Source organism: Gadus macrocephalus, chromosome 6, assembly GCF_031168955.1.
Source record: "Gadus macrocephalus chromosome 6, ASM3116895v1".
In the NCBI taxonomy this organism is placed as follows: domain Eukaryota; kingdom Metazoa; phylum Chordata; class Actinopteri; order Gadiformes; family Gadidae; genus Gadus; species Gadus macrocephalus.
This window is the reverse complement of record NC_082387.1, coordinates 19,226,330-19,241,282: the sequence shown is the minus strand read 5'-3', so window position 1 is coordinate 19,241,282 and position 14,953 is coordinate 19,226,330. Positions and strand designations below refer to the sequence as shown.

The following is a 14,953-nucleotide window of genomic DNA, read 5'->3' as shown; positions in this document are numbered from 1 at the left end:
GTTGGCTTAAGCCACACTGGCTTCATTTTATACCGTGACTCAAGATAGGGGTGCCCCACATGCGTGCATGCTCAACAATGATGTTCACATCACTGCTCAGCACTGGAGAGATTCAGGATGCATCGTGGGTGTTGTAGTCCTACCTTGATCGCCTTGGAGGCTGCTGTCATGGGAGGTCCTGCTGGACGGCGGGGTGTCCCCGGTCCTGGGGGGTCTGCGGCCGTGAGCGGCGAGGGCCTGGGAGGCCAGCGCCTGCTGCTGCAGACGCTTCAGGGCCAGCGGCGTGGGGGGACTGCCGCTCTCCAGGGACCGCTGGGAGGGCGAGCGGCTCTCCCCCCGGGACACGGGGCACGAGGTGGGGCTCGGTGACACGTGGCTGGACTGGCCCGAGGAGAAGTCCTCCTCGCTGGACGTCAGGTTCTCGTTGGAGCTGCCGTCGGGCGTGTAGCCGCCCGCCACGTCCTCACAGCTGCCCGGCGAGTAGGAGCGCCGAGGCCAGGTGAGGCGGCGGTCGTCCTCCTCGCCGTCGCCGCCGCCGCGCAGGTCCCGAACGTGGACGACCCGGGCCACCCTGTCCGCCATCAGCCCCCCGACGTACACACTGGTGTAGGGCTGGACACACTCGGGTGTCCCTCCTCCGCCGGAACGGGCGGTGAGGTCGTCATAGGAACCGAAGCCACAGCCGTCCTCCACGGAGCGGCCCCGGAGGACAGACCGGCCCGTGTCCGCTGCGGCGGCCGAGAGGCGGCCCGGGAAGGAGGGGAGGGACCTCTTGCGCTCCATCTGCATGGCCTGGCAGCCCAGGGCGCTGATCCGGTCGGAGACGTCGCGGTCGTTCACCCTGACCAGCCCTTTCTGCTGGTGGTACTCCATGTTCACGTAGAAGGCTCTGTCTGCACACTGAGAGTCGGCTCTCTTGATGCGCTCAAAGTTACACCTCAGGGCCGCCACGGTGCCCACGCCCACCGGGATGTCCGGCGTTTCCTGGGGCGGGGGGGACACGCAGTCTGTGTCACACCTCTGTGTGTTTGACGGGGGAACACAGTCCGCCTCGTCTTCGGGAAGCTGTGTAGATCTAGCCATCTCTTCCCCTAACGCCTGGGAACTCTCTGGACACATGGGTGGGTCTCCCGCGTTTGCCTGAGGCGCCTTCCTGAAGCCCCAGCGCTGGCCGTCGTACGACTTCCTCTCCTTGGCGAGGATGGTCTGGAGGTAGATCATCCGGAAGCGCTCTTTGTTCACCTCTTTCTCCAGGTGCCTGATAGATGACTTGCATTTGTCCAGTTCCTGTTCAATGTCCCCCTGGGAGTTCAGGTCCATGCATGGGGGCTCGGACTCCGGAAACTGGGCCCTCCAAGCCTCCGTGAACCCTACAGGCTCAAACATATCTTTAACCGTATAATCAGATTAAGTTTAACAAAAAGGTTTCTTCTTTAAAACTATCAGTTTCACAAACAGCTGTCCACCACTAAGAACTCTCATTGTGGCTAGTTCAATTTACACAAAAATGTATATAAAAAAATATATATTTAACGGTGACTCATACAGCGAATGCATTAATTAAGTAGGATGTCTACTCACAGAAATTTAAAGTTCATCTTCCAGAAAAATCATCCTGAAGCAAACTCCTATCGCTGTTCAACATACAAAACATTCGTTGTTATTCCTGGAACTGTGCTCCAAAGCTCTCCATGTAGTTAGTTATTGCTGTCCTAGTGGGAGACATAACCATGTCCTGATCTTCTACTGAAACAAGTCCTGATCTTATGCTGAACCGTTCGGATATTTTGCTTTTCGCTGGTTAGCCAGGGCAGAAAGAGGAGGGGCTTGACTGTCCAGATCTGTAAATGTTTTGTTATCCTCTCAGATTAATGCGTTAAATGTTTGCTGTCTTTGAAGTACATACCCTCCCTTGATGTATTTCGTATCTAGCAGGTGCGTGGAGGCCAGTGCAGCCGAAAGGTTCCCCTCGACCCAAGTCGGATGTCCAGTCAGATGTCCCGCCGGCTTGTTTACCAAACCTTTTTACAAGATCCTTCTTGGAAATAAAAAAAACGCAGACGTATTTTCTTCGAGTCGACTGACCAGGATGGTTGGAAAGGTCGCTTTGTTTCTCAACCCGTCCCCTACCCTTCAGTATATCTATATCATATATATGACATGTTTCCTTATATCACAGATAAAGCAAAGGTTTTCCCTAACTTTGCTGTCCTGGGAAAAGTCCGCCATCTAACGGTCCACATGGTGTCTGTCTGCTGTGGTACTAGAAAGGCAAAGAGAGGACGCATATGTTTCAATATAATATATTGAAACATATGTTATATTATATTATATATCATATTATTATATATTATATAACATATTTAATACAACTATGAATAAAACGCGGCAAACAACTTTTTTAAATGTTGTTCTGGCGAAATTGATCGTAGGGAGAGACAATAACTAATAGATTAGAAAATAAATATGTATCAGTTTTCTTTGATTTTCAACGTATTCAACGGCTCAACGTATCTGTTTCCTAATAACGTTGATAAGATTCCTAATACTATCATTTAGATGTAGTCTTTCTCTCAACTAACGCAGATTGTTAACGCGTTTTTGCGCAGCATTGCGCAAAGGGACGGTCGTGAACAGGCGCTGTGATACAACTTCCGGTTAGCAACCAGACCTGACGCTGTCGCCGGTATCCAAGTCGGAGTTTCATACTGTCGAATTGACGTAGTTGTTTACTAACATTACATTTAGATGCATACGTTATGTTTTATATATCGGGTATTTGGATGAATATTGGATGAGTCGATATTTAGCGCAATAATCAAATGTGTTTAACCGCCTGGTAACCAGAAGAAGAGCCGCTGTGAAGCTTACTGATATTTACTGTATATCATATACTGATAAAAAAAATGAGCCAACAACTCAAATTCGTGGTTGAACAACTCAACAAAGAACCCTTCAAGAAGAACTTTAATCTGATCACGTTTGACTCACTTGAGCCAATGCAACTACTGCAGAATTTAAATGATGTTTTGGCCGAGATTGACCCAAAAGTGAGATAATTACTAATGCATCAGAGAAGAAGTTTGTGTTAGTTCTGTGATGTTCACATATTTATCTGGTTGGATTTTTTTTCCAGCAAGCCATCGATATCCGAGAGGAGCAGCCAGAGCAGACGGCTAAGAGGATGTTTTCAATGCTGGGGATGCTGAAGTACAAGCCGCTGGGGCCCCAGGCAGACGCGTCAGTCCTTACATTATGACGACTTCACCTTGTTCCACTGGGGCTGCTGCTGGTTAAAGCGGTTGATGACGTTCTCTGTTGTGTCGTTCAGGAGCAGCTTCAGACGTGGCCTGGTGACGGGCAGCAAGCCTGTCATCCACCCTCTGCTCCAGTGGCTGCTGCAGAGGCTCCCTGAGCTGAGGAAACGGGCCTACCTCGCCCGCTACCTCGTGAAGCTGGAGGTCCCCGCTGAGTTCCTGCAGGATGACGTCATCAGTGACACCTTTCACCAGGTAGGACGCTCCGCTCTGTAGCGGGGGTTGGAAAGCTACTCTGCTCTCCTTGCTGTCACCCACCTACAGAGGTACGGACCCCCCCATATACTGTGTGCAGAAAAATCTACACGACATTCATTACCAAATTCGAAAAATTATGTCATTCTTCAGTCACACACATTCTATACGTATTTATATATACTGTATACATATTCATACATATATATAAAAAGTAATTGTGGCCATCCCACGACCCTTGACCTGACCTCCTTGACGCGACCCTCTTGACGTGAACCCCTTGATGTGACCCCCGACCCACAGTCGGGGGTCACATGACAGGGAGAGTACCACTGACAGGGAGAGGTTCATCCTAACCACCTTAATGTCAGAAGCTGTGTATATTGAAGACTCCTCTGTGTTCAGTACGAGGAGCTCGTGGAGACCTTCAAGACCTACCACAGGGAGTGTGAGCAGCTGAAGACCTCCGGCTTCTCCACCGCAGAGATCAGAAAGGTCAGCAAGCCCCCAGAGACAAATGGATCTTATAGCTCACGCTGCAAAAGATAGTCAAGTCCTCATGATGTATGAGTCACTACTTCTTTAGATAACTTTCTTATTATTAAGATTTGACCTTCTGGTTTGATCATATGCAGGACATTGGGGTGATGGAGGAGGAAAAGGATCAACTCATCAAACGTGTAGAAAGGCTGAGGAAGAGAGTAAGTCCCAAAATAAACATTATTCTATTCAAATATAGATGTGGAATATATGTATTATCTTAAAATGGCCAGAAGTCTCTGTAGCCTACATCTTGATAATGTGAACCGCATGCTAATGGAATTCAATCATACAGTTATATACTAGGATTGAGCTATCCCACTTTGGACCAGGTGTTGAAATAGATGCATCGTCCCCGATAACTGGGACATCTTAAGGCCTTCAGATCTTCTGCTGACGACGTGACGATCCGTGTGTTTGTGCATAACATGATGTGGCCACTAGGTGGACACAGTGCCCAACCACCAGCGCATGTTGGATCTGGCCAGACAGCTGCGCGTGGAGAAGGAGAGAGAAGAGGCCCTCGCCCATCAGAAGCAAGAACAGAAAAACCAAGTAACTGACTTTATTCTAACCTCCACAATAAGTGTCCATCGCACTGATGGTCTCTGAGGGGTCCAACTGGAGGGGTCCTGGAGGGGTCCCACAGGAGGGATCCCCTGGAGGGGTCCCACTGGAGGGGTCCCACTGGAGGGGTCCCCCAGAGAATCCCTGCTGTAACATGTTGTGTGTTGTGCTCTGTTATGTGTGTGTTTTGTGTGTTGTGCTCTGTTCTGTGTTGTGTGGTGTGTTGGGTGTTTTGCTCTGCAACGTTTTGTGTGTTTTGTGTTGTGCTCTTTAACTTGTTGTGTGTTTTGTGTTGTGCTCTGTCACATGTGTTGTGTGTTGTGCTCTGTAACGTTGTGTGTAGTGTGTTCGGCTCTGTAACGTGTTGTGTGTTGTGTGCTGTTATGTGTGTGTTTTGTGTGTTGTGTGTTGTGCTCTGTAATGTGTTGTGTGTTGTGCTCTGTTCTGTGTTGTGTGGTGTGTTGGGTGTTTTGCTCTGCAACGTTTTGTGTGTTTTGTGTTGTGCTCTTTAACTTGTTGTGCGTTGTGTGTGTTTTGTGTTGTGCTCTGTCACACGTGTTGTGTGTTGTGCTCTGTAACGTCGTGTGTAGTGTGTTCGGCTCTGAGACGTGTTGTGTGCTGTAACGTTGTGTGTAGTGTGTGCGGCTCTGTAACGTGTTGTGTGTTGTGTGCTGTTCTCAGCTGTTCCGGGCGGAGCAGCGTCTGCAGGTCAGTCTGCAGAAGCTGAAGGACCTCCGTCAGGCCTCCGTTGACGCAGACCCAGAGAGTGAGTTGTAGCATTGTCATGGAAACCAACCACGGATGGATGTTGGTGTCGAAGGACTAAGGATGTATTATACAATGGTCTATTACAGAGTCACTCACACACACACACACGCACACACTCACACGCACAAACACACACACACCCTACAGTCGCAGTCCCATTTGCTCATCAGCTGGCTTATATCTGTAAACAACATACAAAACTGAATACAAACATGGTGACTGGATTTTCTATTTTTACTTACGTCTTTTAATAGAAAGAGGCAAATAGTTATACTCTTTGTCTTGTGGTTGGACAATTAGTTGGTGGCAGGGATAGGTTATTCAACCAATGGACCTCATGATGTGGTTATGTTTTCATGCAAGTCCATTCTGTTGCACCCTCATGGTCATTGGGGGGACACAACAATACAAATAATAAATTATATTATCAAGGGGCTCCATTGCAAGAGCTGCTTTATGCTTTATGCTTTATCTTAACTCAACGTCATAGGGTCACCTGGAAAACACAAAACAATGACTTGTACATAAGTCAGTAAACGTACAAAGAATGATGACATCATTGACAAAATGTATGACGTGATCATTGACAATGAATGATTGTCAATGATGGCACCCGGATTTCCACGTCTGCCGTCTCTAAGTTCAGACGGCCGACTGGCTCGGAGCTCCCTCTGTGATGATTACGAGCGAGGATCAGACGCGGTTTGACGGGTCCGTGGAGCTGAGGTCTTGTCTTTGTTCACCGGCTCTCCAGGCCTGATGAGGAGACTGGAGGAGGAGATCAAGATTAACACGTACATTGTGATGGAGAAGCTGCCCAAGGAGCTGGAGAGCACGCGCCGCTCACTGCACTTCCTGCAGAAGGTGGCGTCGGAGCCGGCGCTGGGGCCGGCCGAGCTGCAGGAGATGGAGGACAAGGTGAAGAGTAGATATGAACGCAATACCGACAGCAGCAACTACTGAGTTGGAGTTCAAGCTCCTGGCTCTCTTGCTCTCTGAGTGCTCCTCTCATGCTCCAACAGATCAAGGAGGTCAGCGCTCAGATCAACCAGCTGACGGAGAAGAGGATGATGAGGAGCGACCCCATGGATGACAAACTCACTCTGTTCAGGCAGCAGGTCAGCCTCCACCACCATGATGATACAGACAGTGTTCACTCCTATGGATGGATGGATGGATGGATGGATGGATGGATATTTACTTACACATGTATGTCTAAATGTGAGTTACAAATGGGGACATGCTCCATCGCCTGGTGTGCTCCACACAGGCCTCCATCATCAGCCGGAAGAAGGAGGCGAGGGCGGAGGAGCTGCAGAGGGCCAGGGAGGAGCTGGCGGCGGCTGAGAGGGAGCTGACCCAGAGGAGCAGTCAGGCCCGCGGAGGGGACGGAGAGGAGGTGGTCCGGGGGGACGAGGTACAGCAGAGACTGGGGAGAGGAGGTGGTCCGGGGAGAGGAGGTACAGCAGAGACAATTTCCCCCCTCGGTTTGACACAGGCAAGACAGTGTATTTGCAGGGTGTGCCAAGCCTCGACCATACAGGCTTGGCGGTGTAAAAATGCCTACTGAGACACAGATTAATGATGAATGAACCCTTTGGGATCCAATCAACAACGGGGATGGCTAGGGTTACCCCCCTACCCTCCTCATCCCTTAACCCCTTATAGTTTGTGATGCAGGTGAACCTTCCATATCATCAGTTTATTTGCTAAATCTGTCCCTTGTTCGCATCATTTCATACGTTGGAAGAACCAAAAAAAACGGTGGCTTATTCTTTTCCTCTATAAACACGAGATCAGCCGACTGTCTAATGTAAAGTTGTCCTATTTTCTCCTCCTCCCCTCTCCTCCGGTCCCCCCCCCCCCCCCCCCCTGGATCCCATGAAGGCTTTAAATAGACCCAGGCAGACAGAACCCAGGGACAGACACTGAGCTAGACGACTCTGTGAATCGTCCCCACACCCATCCCTCATCCCCACTCTCGTGCTATCAGTCTCCAGTGCGAGGCGAGCAGTTTAAACAGAAGAACGTGTGTTTTGTCTTCCCACGAGCCTTCCGGTATATGCAACTTATCCCGTGACAAGCCCCCCCCCCCCCCCCCCCCCCCACACACCCCTCCCCTCCGCCAGGAGACAACCTTTAAGGAAACATAAATGAGAGCTCTTAAGCAGTCTGCTGTGCCAAGAACCATGAGCTGCTGTGTGTCAGCCTGCACTTGGTGGTCTGCTCCATGAGTCCCAGTGATAAAGAGAGGGCATGCTCCCTGCTGTATAGACCCACTGTACCCTCCCAGATACACCAAGACCACATTGTTCCCCTCCACACTATAAATAGTGTGTATGGATGAGCGTGAATGTGTGTGTGTGTGTGTGTGTGTGTGTTTTTGTGTGTGTCTTCTTTACACACACACACACACACACACACACACACGAACACACGAACACACACACACACACACACACACACACACACACACACACACACACACACACAGTTATCAGTATCCCTATAGTTGGGCCACAAGGCCACAGTGGAAGTGATCACCTTATCAGAGGTATTTTCCATTCCCCAGGAGGTGTCATTCCATCTCCGCCCCCCAGGCCTTTCTGCGCGGCCACACTCCCATCTGCTGGTCTCTGGTTGGCTGCTTACTCCTGAGCGCTCCCAGGGAACCGGCCAATCCTCCCTGGGGCTATATTCAGTCTGGGTTGACTTTAAACCGTGTGTATGGCGTGAGAACACAGATGCTCCTATCATCCCTGAACAAAACCAAACAATTTATTTACCTTAAACACTCAATGCATGTTTATTTATAGCCGGTCCTTGTGTCCGCGCCATCGGTTTGTTTTGTGGGTGTGTGTATTTATGTCATGATGGAGGAGCCTGCAGCCACTTCAGCAGCAGGTCCCAGGACAGTCTGTGGGTGACGCGGGAACACCACGCTGCCTTGTTGAGCTGCGCTAATTCCTCTCACCACCTTGTCTGCCCTTGATCTATCAAAATACACGCAACTCATGTCCCAGAGAGACCACAGCATGCTTCCGCCGTGAGGGCTGGGCACAGCTCTCCTCTCCCATGTGAAATACATTTATAGAAGCTTCAGTGTGGAGGAGGCGCTGCTGACCGCCGAGAGACAGCTACTGGGATCGAGGCAGGGGGGGAGGGGGGGATGAAGGGGAATGGGGGGAAAGGAGAGAGGGACCAGGAAGTCATGTCAGTAGAGCTGAAGCCAGTGGGAGATGCTCTCTGGGGCCTGAAGGGGTGACTGCAGCATCGGACTGTTCTAATGTACACCCTGCATGCAGAACAGTGACTCGACTCTCTCCTCACCCATCACCCACCCTTCCTCCCCTCAGTGTCACAGGTCGTTGGAAAAGGGCCACGCCACATTATCGTGAATCACAAGGCAACCTCTTCCTCATTTCTCCCTTGACGGTTCTGTTGTGCCATCACTTCCTGTGTTTCAGCTCAAGCGGTTGGTGGCCAAGCTGCGCGTTAAGGGTAGCACGCACAAGAAGAGGAGGGCGGAGCTGGCCGAGCTGAAGGCGGAGAACGGCGTGCTAGAACGCACCGAGGAGATCCTCCACCAGAGGAACCAGGACGTCCTGCAGCAGCTGGTAGGCCTACCATCAGTACATAACACTAGACCTACCATCAGTACATAACACTAGATCTACCGTCAGTACATAAGACTAGACCTACCGTCAGTACATAAGACTAGGCCTACCGTTGGTACCTACCACAAGGCCTATAGTCAGTCCCTAAAACTAGACCTGCCGTCAGTACATAACACTAGACCTACCGTCAGTACATAAGACTAGGCCTACCGTTGGTACCTACCACAAGGCCTATAGTCGGTACCTAACACTAGACCTACCGTCAGTACATAAGACTAGGCCTACCGTTGGTACCTACCACAAGGCCTATAGTCAGTAACACTAGACCTACCATCAGTACATAAGACTAGGCCTACCGTCGGTACCTACCACTAGGTCTACCGTCAGTACCTAACACTAGGCCTACCGTCAGTACCTAAGACTAGGCCTTCCGTCAGTACCTAAGACTAGGTCTACCGTCAGTACCTAACACTAGGCCTACCGTCGGTACCTACCACTAGGTCTACCGTCAGTACCTAACACTAGGCCTACCGTCGGTACCTACCACTAGGTCTACCGTCAGTACCTAACACTAGGCCTACCGTCGGTACCTACCACTAGGTCTACCGTCAGTACCTAACACTAGGCCTACCGTCAGTACCTAAGACTAGGCCTTCCGTCAGTACCGACCACTAGGCCTAACGTCAGTACCGACCAGTAGGCCTACCGTCAGTACCGACCACTAGGCCTAACGTCAGTACCGACCAGTAGGCCTACCGTCAGTACCGACCACTAGGCCTAACGTCAGTACCGACCAGTAGGCCTACCGTCAGTGCCGACGACCACTAAGCCTACCGTCAGTACCTAACACTAGACCTAGGTGGAGCGATGAGAGAGCAGGCATGAGGTGCACTAAAACAGACCAGGTTACTATTTAGGAACCCCCAGATGCTGTTTGTTTGTCTGACAAGATGGCCACCCATCCCAACCCTGCAATCGAAATATTCAAGAATGTCCTCCAAATACTCCCCTACTCCCCCGGCCTGCGCCTCCTTCTCTCTGTAGTCTCCTCATAGATCATGACACACACAATCCCTGTTTTAACACATGAGGACATTATGTCAAGTGCTTCCTAGGAAGGGCTTTACCGCTGCCACGCCTCCCTGAGTGCTTTCAGCGTCTGACCTGGAGCCAGCCGGCTGTCCTCCAATGTCTCTCCTCATCACACACGTACATACATGCAGTCTCACTCTACTAATTTTTTTTACATGCAGGGGAGGTGCTGTAGTACATTAACCACCTCTGTCCTTGGTTTCACCTGTTGTGTCAGCTAGCATACATTGTGGTACCCTTGCCAGGTACATCTAGATGCTACGTTCAGCTGCCAGTCGGACAGCTTTTGTTCTACTCATAGTGAGGGATTCCACAGATTCTTTAAATATGTTCCTGTCTCCTGACTGCTCTGCCTGTCTGTCTGTCTGTCTGTTCGTCTGACACAATGCTGCCGTCTTAACGCCGCTCGGCTCTGGCAGGGCATAACTAGCCGTGTGCTACATCCGTTCCATTACAAAGTTATTTTACAATCATTTAAACATAGGATTAGCAAAGACAATACATGAAATGAAGGGGGTCGCCGGCCCTCCGCTGCGCGTCGGGGCCGGACAACGCCCCTTAACAGTGGTATAATGAGCACATACCACAGCCTGTCGTGATCTATTGCTTAAATATAACTATATATTATATAATATAATAACTAATTATAGAAATGGACCATTTATATAATTCCCTGTGTGTGTGTGTGTGTGTGTGTGTGTGTGTGTGTGTGTGTGTGTGTGTGTGTGTGTGTGTGTGTGTGTGTGTGTGTGTGTGTGTGTGTGTGTGTGTGTGTGTGTGTGTGTGTGTGTGTGTGTGTGTGTGTGTGTGTGTGCGTGCATAGCAATCCATGGAGGAGCAGAAGGGCATCTCTGGGTTCAGCGACACCCAGGAGGAGCTGGAGCGCGTCTCAGCTGCCAAGAGCGAGCTGGATGACGTGAAGGGACGCACGCTAGACGACATGTCTGAGATGGTAACTGTTATCACACAAACAACATGTCTAAGATGGGTGCTAGTGAGAAAAGGTTACATGCTACCAACCATTTTTTGCATGGGCAGAGGCCAGTACTCCCAACTAAACAATGATAATGCTAGGCCCTGTTGACACTGGGCCTATTCCCCTGAACACGAGAGAAGGGTTGAAGATATCTTGAAGATTGGGTCGGACCTTCTCTGTGTTCAGCTGCTCTGACATTAAATGACCAACAGAGCACCAGAGGCTAATCCATTAAGATAGTGATTGCTCAGACTCTCTGCATTATCATAATAGCTACTCAGCTTTCTTAGTATATGTGGTTGCCAACAGAAGGCATATTCATCAGCCTGTTGGTGGTGCCAACAACTGGCTTCAACTGGTTGCAGCAGCTTTCCAAATAGTCTCAGGTCGTTGGTTTGTTCTTATTGAGTGTTTTTTATTCTTTAGTTTTGTGTCCTTGGCAGGTTGGCGGGTTGCATACGTGATTTTGAATAAGAAACCCGGCACTCCGGCTCTAGCATTCAGGTTAACCGCGGCCTTCCATCCTGAGTGTCTTAAAGGCTGCAACCGGTTCAGGGTTCACACATCCGAGAAGATCCAGAGATAGAAGTTTTAGATTCAGACTGATCATCAATGATCCATTTCCTGCAGTCTGTTCCACTCTCTGCCTCTGTCTCTGTCTCTCTCTCTGTCTCTCTCGCTCTCCAGGTGAAGAAACTGAACTCGATGATAGCGGAAAAGAAGACGGCTCTGGCCCCGATCATCAAGGAGCTCAGGCCTCTGAGACAAGAGTGTCAGGTGATACACTCACTCACTCACTCACTCACTCACACACTCACTCACTCACTAAATATATATATATATATATATATGTGTATACCTAGTACAGGCCCGCGATTCATACTATTTTGAATATGAATTGAACACTATGTGTTATGCTTTATGTTAATGTGTGCTGCAGAAATGTTGTGGAGTTATATTTTATGTGTACGAGCTGAATCAGAGCGGATGGAGGGTTTGCAGTGTTTGGCTAGAGAACTGCTGACTAGTGCGAGGACATCTTACAAGCACGCCCCTTTTATAGTCACACCTAGTTCAGATTCAAAAACCATGATGATCATTATTATGAATTATTATTATTACTGCTGTATCCCAATATTGACAGAAAGGCTAAGCTTATAGTAATTTGTAAAGATGACCTTACTATTCCTGACTAAATAGGGTTGTCCTTGTTCTAGCGAGAACCTCTTTAAATAAGATCCGCTTTCATGCCGTCTATAAATAATGAGTCCAGAGGGAAAGTTCCCCCCGTATTGTTGGTCAGAGTAGAGGATTACATTTTTTTTGCATGTGGTCCCAGAAAGGTGCGCCATTGAGCCTGGCTAAGGCCCCAGTGATGAAGGCATCAGAGAAAACACCTCAAAAGACTTCAGCTTCTTGCTAGCCACAAGTCAAGCTTTTCGGAATTATTATTGTTTAATTGCTAATATTGTTATATTGTATGTCGTTTAATTAAGGGTGTGTGTGTGCGTGTGTGTGTGTTGCTTGCTCGTCATAAGGCCTTGACCCAGGAGTACGAGGAGAAGAAGGCCCAGTACGACAGCTGTGCTGCTGGGCTGGAGAGCAACCGGTCCAAGCTGGAACAGGTGCAAGTGAATAAACAATGAAGCAGCCACACAAAGTTGCGGTTGTTTTATTTGACGGATCCCCCCCAGAACCCACACAGTACCCTGCCCTGCTGACCCCTGTCCCTTTTGTGTGTTTGAAACGATGCAGGAGGTGAAGGCGCTGAGAGAGGAGACCGCGCAGGAGGAAAACCGATACCACGAGCTCAACTGCATGAAGCAGGCAAGGAGCGCCCGCCCCAGACTGCGCCTCCTCATCAACCACGCAATCATTTTACCGGCCCCCCCGGCCCCCCCAGCTCATCCAGGCCTCTATGTGCACCAATATGAGCTTTGAAGAAGCAGTGGTCCCTGCCTCCTATAGATCTGCGCCCAGTGTCTATTGTTGGCCCCCCCATATCTCCTGACTGTCCTGCTCCCCCCCCCATCCCCCATATCTCCTGACTGTCTATGCCCCCCTACCCCCCCCCCCCCCCAGATGGCTGAGGTGCAGCTGCAGCGTGCCCTGGAGGAAACCAGAGCCTACGTGTCGTCAGACCCTCAGGAGAGGAAGAAGGCTGTCAGGTGAGCCAGCAGCTTCTCCCCCCCTCCCATTCCCCCTGGACACTCATATTACAGCAACATCACGGCGGAACACTGCTGTCGCCTGCGGCAACACAGCGCACCAAGCCTCAATGACCTCGACGGGGGAAGGTCAAATCGCGCTGGCTGGCTGGCTGACGAGGGGGGGGCGGCGGTCGTCAATGAAACTGAAGTATATGATGATGTGATCACTGACCTGTGTCTGTATTCCCTGCAGAGAGGTGTACATGAAGAGCATTGCTGAGCAAGACACTCTGGGCAAGGTGAGCAGGGTGGGGGTCGCTCTGTGGAGGCGGGGGTCCTCTGTGGAGTCGGGGGTCTCTCTTTGGCGTAGGGGCTAGAGCATTGTATCCTTCACCTTCTGGATTACATCACTGCCCCGTTAGACGGAGAGTGAAGTCATTGATGGAAGTGCTCCGAGCGCCCATCAATCTGCATTCGAATCAAGCTGCAATTAATCAATGGGATGGGAGCCACATTGAGGCGCAGTTGAGTAATCGAGAATGAAATTGTAAAAATGGGAGGATGGCGATGACCCTGAATCCCTTTGAAGACGTTCCACTCACAGCCTCCTTCAACCCCCTCCCCGCTCACCCCGTTGCTCAGAAGCTGCGCGAGAAGCAGAAGGCGGTCAGGGAGAGCCACGGCGCCAACATGAAGCAGGTGAAGATGTGGAGAGACCTGGAGCAGCTACTGGACTGCAAGAAGCAGTGCTTCCAGCGGGCACAGATCCAGGCCTCCACGGGCCAGGTGGTGGAGGAGGGGGCGGAGGACTGGCTGGTGCTGTGAACGGGTGCTGGAGGAGGGGGCGGAGGACTGGCTGGTGCTGTGACCAAGGGGCTGTCCCGCGGTTGGCCAACACCATTAGTAAATATATAGCGGATATGTTTGTGATCCTTAATTGAGTTATCAAACATCTATTTCCTGAAGCATGGAGGGGGTGGAGGACTGAGTGGTTAGTGATCCAGTAAATATGATAATAGGCCTCGGATGCCCTGTGATGTCTCTAGGAAGGTGTGTTGAGGAGCATGTGTAGTGGAAGGTGTGTAGTGGAAGGTGTGTAGTGGAACGTGTGTGAGGAATGTGTTCCGGTATAAGGGCTTTCACTCTTCTCTGTCCCACTGACATGATCCCAGCATCGCAGCCTCCATTTTCACACGTCTTTAAGAATCCACTCCTCTCAAAGCGTCATGATAAGGACGTACAAAGTGGCCCCTGGGCGCGGTTCCACATCGTTTGGAGCTATTTTTAGCCCTGACCTTGGACCTGCTATCTCAACAATTGAGGAATTCCAAGGGGATTGCTGATGATGTTTCACACAGTGGTATCTCAGATACATGCTCATATGGTGTACTGCTTCAATTTCTTATATGTTGCCAGTAGTAGGTAGTAGGTTGTCTAAATTAGAACCTACTTGTGTTCAACTAAAAGGGTTCAGCTTTTATCTCTGCCTTATTTTTACGACTAGCGAGTGATACATCAGAAGGTTGAGTTCTACCATAAGGGCTTGTTTTGTTGGTAACGACTGCCTCACGTTTCCTGGGGCAGAAGGACCCGTTTTTAGTGGAGGAAGATATCAATCAGAAGGACCTCTACTGTTGTGGCGTTGTTAAAAAAGAACAATTTATGAATATCAATAAAAAAGAAAAGAATAGCAACTGTTATGTGTGATTTTTAACTGCGTCTATACAGGTT

General features: G+C 49.9%; 2 protein-coding genes across 5 annotated transcripts in view; one reads left to right on the top strand and one right to left on the bottom strand.

Annotated features, from left to right (window-relative positions):
• Nucleotides 1-1,936, bottom strand: part of si:dkey-91m11.5 (PH_BCR_vertebrate and RhoGAP_Bcr domain-containing protein) — a 30,462-nt gene extending 28,526 nt beyond the window's left edge. The window contains exons 1-2 of one of the 3 annotated variants that reach the window (XM_060054732.1): nt 1,582-1,936; nt 144-1,388 (exon numbers count right to left, since the gene is read on the bottom strand). In XM_060054732.1, the coding sequence (XP_059910715.1) occupies nt 144-1,386 (1,243 nt within the window). In that variant the 5' untranslated portion in view covers nt 1,387-1,388; nt 1,582-1,936. Of the gene's footprint in view, nt 1-143 lie in introns of all 3 variants that reach the window. The other 2 variants (XM_060054733.1, XM_060054731.1) reach the window with 2 other exon arrangements.
• ift81 (intraflagellar transport 81 homolog) lies at nt 1,074-14,912 on the top strand. Of its 2 annotated transcripts, none has more exons than XM_060054742.1 (18): nt 1,074-1,212; nt 3,137-3,240; nt 3,332-3,512; nt 3,918-4,007; nt 4,148-4,213; nt 4,497-4,607; nt 5,301-5,385; nt 6,142-6,305; nt 6,410-6,505; nt 6,658-6,804; nt 8,855-9,004; nt 10,920-11,048; nt 11,760-11,849; nt 12,611-12,697; nt 12,828-12,899; nt 13,155-13,240; nt 13,476-13,521; nt 13,865-14,912. In XM_060054742.1, the coding sequence occupies exons 2-18, from the start codon at nt 3,185-3,187 to the stop codon at nt 14,045-14,047; spliced, it is 1,839 nt and encodes a 612-aa protein (XP_059910725.1). In that variant the 5' UTR covers nt 1,074-1,212; nt 3,137-3,184; the 3' UTR covers nt 14,048-14,912. The 2 variants fall into 2 exon arrangements, with proteins under 2 accessions (XP_059910725.1, XP_059910724.1); XM_060054741.1 differs by lacking the exon at nt 1,074-1,212 and adding an exon at nt 2,404-3,050.
• Nucleotides 14,913-14,953: the final 41 nt, after the last annotated feature.